The sequence below is a fragment of the Balaenoptera acutorostrata genome, chromosome 2, assembly GCF_949987535.1.
Source record: "Balaenoptera acutorostrata chromosome 2, mBalAcu1.1, whole genome shotgun sequence".
NCBI lineage: Eukaryota > Metazoa > Chordata > Mammalia > Artiodactyla > Balaenopteridae > Balaenoptera > Balaenoptera acutorostrata.
Window position 1 is genome coordinate 153922182 of NC_080065.1, and position 12000 is coordinate 153934181.

The window sequence follows — 12000 nt, forward strand, 5'->3', positions numbered from 1 at the left end:
ATGTCTGTTTCATTACAGCCCACTCCAGCCCTGGGTCCTCTTGTAGTTAATAGTGTACTAGGCAGCTAATATCATAAACTATCAATAAATCATCACATATGTATCCTCCAAATCTGGGATAGTTACAGGTGTTGTGCAGGCAGCACAACAACTGGATAGAAAGATGTAAAAGTGCCTAAAAGTCGCGTCCTATGTTACTCTGGTTAATCCTCAGAAGCAACCCCATTATACAGAGGAGTAGACAAACTCGGAGAAGGGGAGGGATCAGCCCGAAGGCACATGGCTAGTAGTTGTCAGAGCTGGGATTCAAACCCAGGGCTGACCAGCTCCACGTGCAACATTGCCTCCTGAGAACTCAGAACTTCTCAATATGAGGACACCCATCTTGGAGGTAAAGGTAGAAACCATAATTACTTTGTTTCCTTGTTGAGTGTCTCTCGATGGCATCCTTTTAGGAGTTAACCATGTTTGTGGTCCTAGAAGAGCTGGCATGGCTCTGGCAGCCCAGGTTCTGATCCTTGTTTGTGGGACTGGGAGCCTGGTCCGGGCTGCTGGCCTCTTTGACCTTGGAGGGCGGCACAGACCTCCTGGACATCCGCCCAGGGATTTGACCTCCAGGGACAGAGTCATGGAGATGGTTCCCCACGCTGGCTGTAGCAATTTACAAAAGCCACCTTTCCTTTTAATCTCTTGGGAGGCAGTATTGGCCTAACTTTTCTCTTCCTTTTATTATTTTTAAAGTTACAGAAGTTATGCCCACTCATTTTGAAGGTTCTTTTTTAAGTATGCAGAAAAAGTCTTTTTTCCTTTGGCTATAAAGACTCTTAGTGTAACAACTGGCAAATTTGAATAAGATCTATAAATTAGATATATTTGGTTGTATCAATGTTAATTTTCTGTTTGTGATAACTGTACTGTGGTTCTGAAAAAGAATGGCCTTGTTTTTAGGAGAAACACTTGGAAACATTTAGAGATAAGGGAGCCACCTGTTTATAACTTAACTGTCAATGTTTCAGAAAAAATATATATTTATATACAGAGAGAGAGCACAAACGTATGTAACATTTATGGAATCTGGGTGAAGGATATGCAGGAATCTTTGTACCATTGTTTGAAATTTTTCCATAAATCTGAAATTATTTCACAATGAAAATTTTATATATATTAAAGGTATTTATATGCAGATGTATATATATATATATATATATATATATATATATATATATATATATATATATATATATGGAAAAAGTGAAAACTCTTTGCAAAAGAATAATTCAGTTGCATATGTGGAAAGTTTAGTTTGAAAGCAATCACTGGTTTGTTAAAAGGGATGTTGCCTTCACTTTCTGATAACCCCTCCCCCTGCAGACACCACACAGGCATCTTTGTAGCACAAACCCAGAGATGGCCCTCCTGGCTCGCTCTGTAGACCACAGTAGGTGAAGGTGGAATGCCCCTTAAGATATCTTTGGGTCCAAACCACTCTTATGGAGATAAGGACAATGAGACCTGGAGAGCTGAACTGCCTAAAACTAGCCAGCTGCTTAGTAACAAGGATGGGAGTTCAACAGAATAGTTCATTTACATCCCTGTTCCTTCCACAAATGGTTCAGCATCGTAAAGCATCAGGATTACACCCTTACATTTTGGTTGTTAATCCAGTGACCTATACACTAGACTCCAGCTGCCTTGGCTCATTTTTTTTGTTTATAAGACTTTATACAAAAGATAAATTAAGAGTTGACGCATGACTTTTCAGAAGGATTCATAAGGGAGTTTTCTTTAGATAGTAAATTTCCCCATGGAGCTTTCGAAAGAGAATTTAATTTTTTTTTTAAAGCCAGTTTCCGTGCAACTTTTCAAAGTAAATCTTTCTTAAGGCTCTCATTTCACCCAGTAGTCACAGGGGTTTTGTTAAAATACCCCATCAGATGGGCAGATAAAACTTGATTCAGTTCAATAAGAATTTATAGATGGGTTGCCAGGTGGAAACCACAGAGAACCCAGAGATGAAGTTGTAGCCCTGCCTGACCTCAGGGAGCACAGCGTCTAATAAGAGACACTTAAAAGGCCAGTAAAATCAACGTAGTACCCAGCAGCAGTGCTGCAGTAGAGTTAAGTGTAAATGCTATGAAAACGCAGAGAAAGAACCTATTTATCTGGCAGGAGGCAGGGTATAAAGGATAAAAGAGCTTCAGTGTGAAGGTTTAGCTGACTGGATCTTAATTTCAGTGTTACTAAATAAAGCAGGATTTTCAATAAACTAAGCTAATCAATAAAATAACCAAACTGGCTTCTAGAAAGTCCCACCAAAAATCAGTAATGGAAACAGAGCCTGACTCCCAATTTTAAACTTGTTCCCATAGTTAAGTCTATTCCAGAGGAGTTAGACTCTCCCCTCTCTCTTGATAGATACATATATGTACACATATATGCACATATACATATATGTAAATACATACATGCATATTACATATACACACAATGTCTTTTTTGAAAATCCTTTACTCTGAAAAGAAAGCCATGGAATATTACTCAGTCATAAAAAGAAACGAAATTGAGTTATTTGTAGTGAGGTGGATGGACCTATAGACTGTCATACAGGGTGAAGTAAGTCAGAAAGAGAAAAACAAATACCATATGCTAACACATATATATGGAATCTAAAAAAAAATGGTTCTGAAGAACCTAGGGACAGGACAGAAATAAAGATGCAGATGTAGAGAATGGACTTGAGTACACGGGGAGTGGGAAGGGTAAGCTGGGACGAAGTGAGAGAATGGCATGGACATATATACACTACCAAATGTAAAATAGACAGCTAGTGGGAAGCAGTCGCATAGCACAGGGAGATCAGCTCGGTGCTCCTTGACCACCTAGAGTGGTGGAATAGGGAGGGTGGGAGGGAGACACAAGAGGGAGGGGATGTGGGGATATATGTATACGTATAGCTGATTCACTTTGTTATACAGCAGAAACTAACACACCATTGTAAAGCAATTATACTCCAATAAAGACATTAAAAAAAAAAAGGAAAGCCACACACTTTCCCTTATCATTTTTCATTCTTTTATTTAATTCAATGTAACTAGCATTTATTTTGCTATTATTATGAGCTAGGGACCTTCTTGTGTACTTCCATTTGTTACTCTCAGCCTATGAGATAGTTATTATTATTGTTCCCATTTTAACAAAAAGAGAATGAAGACCCAGAGAGGTTAAGCAAATTGCTGGCGGTCACACAGCAAGGAAGAACCAGAGCCAGGATTTGAACCCAGTTGTCTGGCTACAAAACCTATACTTGAGCACCCAGGTGCACTGCCTCCCTTGGTGGATGGAACATGAGGAGGGGGGCATCTGAAACCCTGGTGGGGGAGTGTGACTACTGAGGAGACAGCCTGTACTCATTGGTGGGAGCAGCTCATTTACTGACGTCAGTGTCCTGAAGTTGGGGTCTACTGAAAGAAGGGGGACCCCACTGCTATAAGAACCAAACCCGGACTTCCCTGGTGGTGCAGTGGGTAAGAATCCGCCTGCCAATGCAGGGGACATGGGTTTGAGCCCTGGTCCAGGAAGATCCCACGTGCCACGGAGCAACTAAGCCCATGAGCCACAACTACTGAGCCTGCACGCCTAGAGCCCGCGAGCCACAACTACTGATGCCCGAGCGCTTAGAGCCCGTGCTCCGCAACAAGAGAAGCCCACGCAATAAGAAGCCCGCGCACCGCGACAAAGAGTAGCCCCCGCTCACCACAACTAGAGAAAGCCCACGCGCAGCAACAAAGACCCAACACAGCTAAAAATAAATAAATTTATTAAAAAAAAAAAAAAAAAAGAACCAAACCCCTGAGGCTCCTTGTCGGAATTTCTCCAGCGCAGCCGCTCTTTGGAAGCCTTTTCGCCACCTCTGGCGTCCTCATTTGGTTTGACATTATCAAAATCCGTTTAAGTTTCAACAGCAGATTAGCGGGCTCGTGGGTGCCGATTCCCTGCTTCTTTTTCATAGCCTGTCATTAACCCAGCAACCCCTGAAAGCCCAACAGACATGAAGGAAAGCTCATTTTATTAAGTTTAAAGATGAGTGATTTCTTTAGAATTCTTTTTTATTTTCAGTGCATTTCTTTAACTTGTTGCTACACTGTGATTGCTGGGGTTACCTTTGGTCTCTATTAGAGACTCCTAAACTATTCTTCCCCAGGGTTGGTTTTTTTTTTTCCCACAGCTCTTCCTTACTGCATCCTTTTTATTGTATCCTTTCCTCCAAAAAGCCTTAATTTGGCGGGGAGAGGAGCCCGTCCAAAGCAGCATTTTTAAATAACAAATTCGTTTTTAATTTATAATAATCAGAGCTTCTGATCAACTGGTGATAACAAGTGGTTCCCCCTGGATATATCATTATGTCAGCAAAATAAACAATATGCTTTTGAGGCTTAGAGCCTTACCGATAATAATAAATCATGATAGCTAGTTTTTATTTAGTGCTTACTTTGTGCCAAAAATTAGTCGAAGCGCTTTGCATGGATTCACGCATTAAATCCTCTTAACAATGCTATGAAATAAATAATAATAGTGTCCCAATTATACAAGGGAGGGAACTGAGGCACAGAGAATGGATACACTTTACCAAGTATCAAAGCTGGGATTTGAACCAAGGCAGTCTCAGCCCAGAGTCTCTGCTCTTACATGCTATGCAGTATTCCTCCCCTACAGGAAAGTATTTCATATCTGATAGGCAACATAAAAATGTTTGAGGAACAAACCATCCAGTCTCCATCTAAAGAGCTGACCCACGAAGGATTACTACTTTCTTTTCTTCCTAACAATGTTTTGTGATGGAAGCTTCCAAACTTCCTGTAGGAGCCTGTTCCCTATTCTAGAGGTCAAGGGTTTCTTCTTAAGGTCCAAAGCAGCGTGCCTTCTACTTTATTTTAAGCCCCTGTTTACTTTGTATTTGATCCACTATTGAACTAAATACAGGGAAAAAAAATAACTTTACACCCTCAAGTCACTCTGTGGTTTTTCTTTTATAATTTAGATATGGAAAACCTCTAGGGATCCAAGAATGTCACCTCTCCATTTTCCAGAATGAGAAACTGGCACCAAGGTCATTTACGAGTGTTGTCTTGATGCAGTGGCCAGATGGTAACAGAGCCAGGTCAGCTAAGTCAGAATGCCTCACTAACCTTTCATGCCAGTCTTCTGCAATCTTGTGATCTCTCTTGACCATCCAAACCTTTTGCAATGGATTGTGGCCAAATACAGATGAATATATTCAGAAGAGTCCGTCCATTACAGAATGCCGGAGGGAGCTTGCTTCCCATCCTTTGCCCATGAGACTGAAGAAGTTTTAGATCCACAAGGCCACCAAAGTGATCAGTCAAAAAGTGAAAAGACCCTCAAAACCAAAACGTCTTCAATTCTTTCTGTATTTGGTTTCAACTGGTTTAGAAGTTCTCAAGACGATAGGAGATTGTGGTTTTATATTTCCTTTCAAGTTCAGAATCCATTTGAAGGAATCACAAATGGCCTATGTAAAACTAGCTTCCATCAAGGTTTTGTTCCCATTTTAGAGATGATGATAATGAGGCTCTGAGAGATCAGTTAACTTTTCTTGGGCAACTACTAGTAACTCCCAGCTTTTTCTTAATTCTGTATTCATAAAACCACCCTCCGAAGTGTAGGAGACCCTGGCTAGTTCGTTGTTATTAAGAAACCCTCTTTTAAAATAGGAATTTCTGGAACTCCTATTATTAAAGTTCTGAAGGTTGCTGAGTATGGGCAACCAGTGGTTTCTATATAAGTGATTTCAAATAATGCAACAGAGATGCACCAGTGTCACGGTGAGAGGGGTGTGGTTTCCACATGGTTCTTAAGTCCCTCCTCTTAAGCGAGGAAGGGGTGACAGCCAATGTTGGGTCAGCCTTAGAGCAAGTCAACATTTTCTGTTGAGTTATTTTATTTATTTTGGACTGATGTTTGTTCAGTGCTGGCTCTTTTTTATTAATTTATGAGAATGTCAGAGTATATTGGACTTGTTTGTGGCAGGAAAGAATAATTAACAGCTGCAAGAATTAAATCTGGTGCCAAATTAATATCACTTTCCCCTTCCCTACTGATCATTTTACATCCCAGTCACATTTGGAGTTTACATGTACTTATCAAACTCCAGCTCTTATGATAGTTGATCAATAAAGAGTAATCTCAGAAGTTTAGCAAGCACTGTGCCGATATTTCAGATGCCCTGGGGTATGAGTTTCTAGGATTATTATTTAAAACCTAGATATTTTAAGTTGTGACCTAAAGAGAAATTTGCCATGGGTTTCACCTTCGTATTTTTTTTTAAATACTGGCACATAATCAAACAGAAATGTAAAGCCAACTAATGTGTACACATGTCACGGACTTGATGTCAATTCCTATTTTCCAGTGCCCTGGTCCTTGAAGAACAGCAGCATAGACAGCGGCGAAGCAGAAGTTGGTCGGCGGGTGACCCAAGAAGTCCCACCTGGCGTGTTTTGGAGATCACAGATTCACATCAGTCAACCCCAGTTCTTAAAGTTCAATATCTCCCTCGGGAAGGACGCTCTCTTCGGTGTTTACATAAGAAGAGGACTTCCACCATCTCATGCCCAGGTAGGAACATGCTTGATATAGCCATGAGTTAAAAAAAAAAAAATACCACTTCACACCTGCTAGGATGGCTATATCTAAAGGATGGAGAATAACAATTGGAACCCTCCTACATGGTTTGTGGGAATGTAAAACGGAGGGCCACTGTGGAAAAGAATTCAATAGTTCTTCCAAAAGTTAAACAAAGCATTACAGTATGATCCAGCAGTTCCACTACTAGGTGTATTCCTACAGAGAATTGAGAACTTTATTTCTCATTTAAAAATATGCACAAATGTTCATAGCAGTGTTTATTCATAATAGCCCCAAAGTGGAAACAACCCAAATGTCCATCAACTAATGAATGGAGAAACAAAATGTGATCTATCCCTACCATGGGATATTATGCAAACATAAAAGGGAATGAAATTTTTTTTTTTAAAAAGGGAATGAAATATTGTTACATGCTACAACATGGATGAATCTTGAAAATGTTATGCTAAATGAAAGAAGCCAGATACAAAAGGCTACATATCGTATGATTCCATTTATATTGTCTGGAATAGGCAAATCCTTAGAGACAAAAAAGGAGATTAGTGATTGCCAGGGGAGTGGGAGGAAAGAATTGGGACTGACTGCTAATACCTTTGGGGTTTCTTTTCGGGGTGATGTAAATGCTCTGAAATTAGATAGTGGTGATGGTTGCACAACATAGTGAATATACTAAAAACTACCAAACTGTAAAATGGTGAAATTTATGTTATGGGAACTATTTCTCAGAAAAAGAAAATGGTTACCTCCCCACCTGATGAAGTCACCTTTGCCAGACCTTTGCTAATCCTTGGGTACTTTTTGTTCAGGGATTCTGGTTATTTGTTAAAACATCACTAGGAGACATCCCACTGTGTTTGAAAAGAGTGATGTAACATTAACCATAATTCAGCAACCATTTCTCTGTGGCTTCCCTGTTCTTCCCTGTACTAAGTGCCTTGGGAAGTGCTTGACACTGCGAAAGTGAGATTATTCCCAGCGTTGGGAATGAAAAGATTAGATTATATTATGGATTTCATTGTTTTTCTTCTCATCCCTCCTTTAATTTTTCCTGGTAGAGATTTTCTTATACATCCCACTTGGGATAAATTAACCCTCATCTAGTTTGGTTTTCTTTTCCAATAAGAATTGTATATCCCAAGGAAAACCAGGTAGTGTTTTCCCACCTCATTTGCTTTCAAATCCAGCAAGTATATAAAGAAGTACATTAGGAAAATACACCAGTGGAGGGAAAAACACCCTTAACCACCCATTATATCCAGTCAAAGCTGACTTTTTTAAACATGTGTTGGAAAGGTATTCATCCAGAAAATTCAATTGGAAGAATTTAAAGCTTTAAACCCATTGGCACATGCAAAGCAGTCAGGCCACCATTTCTTTGTCTTTAGCTCACAGCAGACATTGCTAATCGATGACTGCACCTTTTCCTCACTAAACTCGGTGCACAGGTACCTCCAAGAGAACCCTAAAGGCAGCCGCCGCCAGTTGACTGGGGTTGGCTCTCAAGACGAAATTTATTTGCAGTCCCATCTTTACAGCCTGAAATGATCGATATAAGGGAGTAAAAGGACTAGTTCTTTTTTGAGCGGGGAGAGCTATGTAGGTTTATATTAGCATACACAGCCCATGCTATAGGGATCAATGTGTAAAGTGGTAATCAATAAGTCCTCCATCCATCCATCCAGAAAAATATTTATTGGTCTAAGCACTGATTATCTAGAGATGAGTTAACATAGCCCATGACCAAGCAGAACTCCTGTTACAAAAATCACATCTGTCCTTTAAAGAGATTCTCTTCAAGAGAAATAGAAGGATTCAGCTAAGAGGAGTCGCTGAGGCATTTCTGTAACTTCTGGCCAGGTGCAGGGTGCTGGTCTGGGAAGTTATGCAAATTGTTAGGGGGTCTCCCTGACCTTCAGGCTCCGCTGTTTCTACTGTAGCATAACGAAAGATTGACAGCAGTGAAATCTGCTTGTTGGAATTATTTGAGTAAGTAGGAACATGCCTCTGGGCACAGCTGAGCATAACTTCCCCATCAGCCCCTTGGATGCCAGGAGCTTTGCTGGGGAAAAAAACGCTCCCTCTTGACATTGTTCTGAAGCACTGCTACCTCCCTTCGCTTGCATGCTCTGAGCAGCCGGAATCATGGAAGGGCCAGTGATCATGGCAAGTCAAGTAGGTAACTCTCTGAAACTGAGTGATAGTGTACAGCAGGCAGAAACGTACTCTACCCAGGTTGCCCGCTGTTCTGACATTCAGGACTCAAGCCCTCGATGACAATGTCTCTCCTTCTTTTGTGGCTACACCACACCGTCCGTCTCCTGCTAAGCCGGTGATTGTTCTAGTGATCGTCCTCTCAAAATAGCTCCACTCCAGGGACAGCCCCTTCCCATTTCATGGGAAGGGAAATGAATAGGTGTGCACGAAGGGTTGCCGTCCAGCTCCCAGTTTGGGAGTTTAGCTTGCGTCAGAGGGTCAGGTAAGCGAGACAAGGTGCAGATGCTTAGAATGCACAAGACAGGTGCAATACAGGGGCGCTTCTTAAAAAAAGAAAGAGAGGAGATAAACGACTCCCCATGCATTCTCATGATCATTTGCCATCATTACGTGCATTCATGTCCATTTGATGAGCTACGTTTCCTGGAGGAGATGGAGCTTAGCCCCTCGCAGTGATAGGTGACTAACTCACGTCTCAAACCATTATAGAATTTCTCATTTCTACTGGCATATCCTATCAAGGAACATAAGTTCTATGGGGATTGGCAGGCTAGCCAAGGTGACTCATTTAAGCTGAAAAGAGAGAAAGAGGAAGAAGTGGGGAGGGGGAGGAATATGAAATTCTCTTGGCTGCATTGCATGAATGGCTATGCTTAAATTTTATTGAGTATCATGCTCTGACCAAGTGCCTACAAGATTTAGTATCCTTGTCCAGGGATATTAAATACAGGGGAGAATCCTTTCTTACCTGTTCAAATTTCCCAAAGAATCAGAGTCTGTCCCAGTTCACTTTTTGAACGTGGCTTTCTACAGCGATACAGTACAGAGGTAGCGTGGCATAGGGGAGAAAGTCCTGGAATTAGAAAACTGAGGATGGAGTCCCTGCTACGTGCTAACCAGGTGCCCTCAGACATGCGCCTTAACCTCTCTTAGCCTCAGTTTCCTTGTCTACCTGTGTTCCCTGCCTCACAGTGTTGCTATCATTACACTACCCCTACCACAACAAAGGGAGGATGGGAAAACACTCTGCAAACAGAAGCACAATATAAAGATACGGTACGCTAGTGTTTCATTGTACTTAGAAATCCTGCGTGGCCCTAGTCAATACTGTCTGTCGATAAGCAATTATGTAAATATAGGTTTTTAAAATAAGATTAATTTTCTCATTTTTTTCTTCGTATCAAAGGACAAATTGTTTTCATTACAGAAAAATTTTAAAAGCGCAGAAAAACAAAAGGAAGTAAAAACACCCATAATTGGAAGCAGTCCCCTTTTGCTAAACATCTATATAGTGTTTTTGCTGTGGTAAAAGATATCGGTGGCAGTTTAAAACAAAAAACTCAGCATCTAAGTGGCTTAAAGCAACAGAGGCTATTTCTTGTTTATATCAGTGGTTCTCAACACAGGGCAATTCTGCCCCCACCCCAGAGGCATTCTGCAGTGTCTGGAAATATTTTTGGTTGTCACCCTGGGGAGAGGTTGCTCCTGGCAGGCAGTGGCAGGTGGGTTGCTGCCAAACACGTGCAGGAGAACTCCCCACAACAAGGAGTTGTCCAACCCAAAATGGCACACGTGTCGAGGTTGGGAACATCCTACTTCATGTGTTCACTTTGGGTGATATTGGGCTTTGCTCAATGTCAGTCTCATTCAAGGGCACAGACCTGTGGAACCTCCACTGTTAGGAACATAACTAGTACCCCATCGCAAAGGAAGGAGAAGATGGTGAGTTATGCACCAGTCCCTAAAGACTTCTGCTTGGAAATGTCACATATCATTTAAGCCCTTCTCATATGGACCAAAGCAAGTCAGATCCTAACTTCCGTGGAGCTGGAATTACAGTCCTCTGAGGTTCCTGGGTGGAGGGGCGCCAGATATCCCAATGAAAGGCCCTTATGACTTACGATAAAATGTTGGGAGACCTGTCCTCATGGCTAGTCTTTGTGTACACCCTTAGTTCTTTTCCTGAAAGTAACCCTTAAGGATTTTATACTAATTGCCAAATTTTCCTTCTGAAAGTCTATACCAATTACCCTCCCTACTCTCCTGCCCACCAGCGGCAGTAAGTGCCCATATTATTTACTTGAACTCTTGCATAAACTGGATATCATTGTTTAATCCTTGTCTGTTAGAAAGGTAGATATCCCATTGTCTTTTAAATGCAGCATTTTGGTACCCTGCATTCCGTTTTTTTTTTTAAGACCTAGACAAAAAAAAAGTTGATCTAAGCCGTTGTCAACCTACCAACTCGAATTCTTATGGGGCTGGTAGCCTCGTCCATCTTGCCGAGTATTTGAAATCCTACAAGCTGTGTCAGGTTTGCTTGAGCCCAGTTCTAGAAGGGAAACAGGTGAGACTTAAAGATCATCATCATCATCATCATCATCTGACCTGGCCGCAGTGCTAGGGATCAAAGGAAATCTCAGAAGCTGTTGATGCAAGTGAGCGTCTTGGTGGTTAAGGCAGGGAGCAGGTTTACTTGACAGTTCATCACTGATTGCTACTGATATGTCAAGCCAAGTAAAATCCTGCGTGAGAGCAAGTCAATAATCGGCAAATTAGGTACATGATTAACCGAGCCAACAAGATGCAGTTAACGCTGGGGAGGTCTGCCGGGACTTCACCTTCTCCCCAATCCTGTTTAGCAAGTATTAAAAACGCCTGTTTCATCGCTCAGACTGATGGAGCCATGAGCCCAGTCACTTCCAGAGGCAACTTGAACGTGTGGGGTGGGCTTACAGCTCCAGCTGTAAGGGTTGATTAGAGGGAGGTAGTAGGGATTAAATGACGCTAAGATAGAAGCAGACACTGTCAACTCCAGTGCTTTACTCTGAGGTGTGTCTGTGGGACGGGAAGCAAAACTATCCACACATTCATTGAACAATAGAAGGGAACGATTTAAGAGACCACAAATTGCCCCATGATCATACCAAATAAATGCAAATATAGCAGATCGAGCATGTGCAGACCAAGATCAAATGAGCTGAGCAAACATTCCTATTGTCCTCAACAGCAGAATTCCCCTAAGTGACATTTTTTCAAAGCAAATTTATAAATAGCGATGAGTGGGGTTAGCTGTTTACCAGCTTGGTTTATCCCTTTCCAATTCAGAGCCTTATTTGA

At 41.5% G+C, this 12000-nt stretch overlaps 1 protein-coding gene across 11 annotated transcripts in view; it reads left to right on the forward strand.

Annotated features, from left to right (window-relative positions):
• Positions 1-12000, forward strand: part of TENM2 (teneurin transmembrane protein 2) — a 1017264-nt gene that overhangs the window by 797628 nt on the left and 207636 nt on the right. For all 11 annotated transcript variants that reach the window (XM_007171390.3, XM_007171391.3, XM_057541632.1 and 8 more), the window contains one exon: positions 6431-6636. In XM_007171390.3, coding sequence (XP_007171452.2) covers positions 6431-6636 — 206 coding nt within the window. The remainder of the gene's footprint in view (positions 1-6430; positions 6637-12000) is intronic.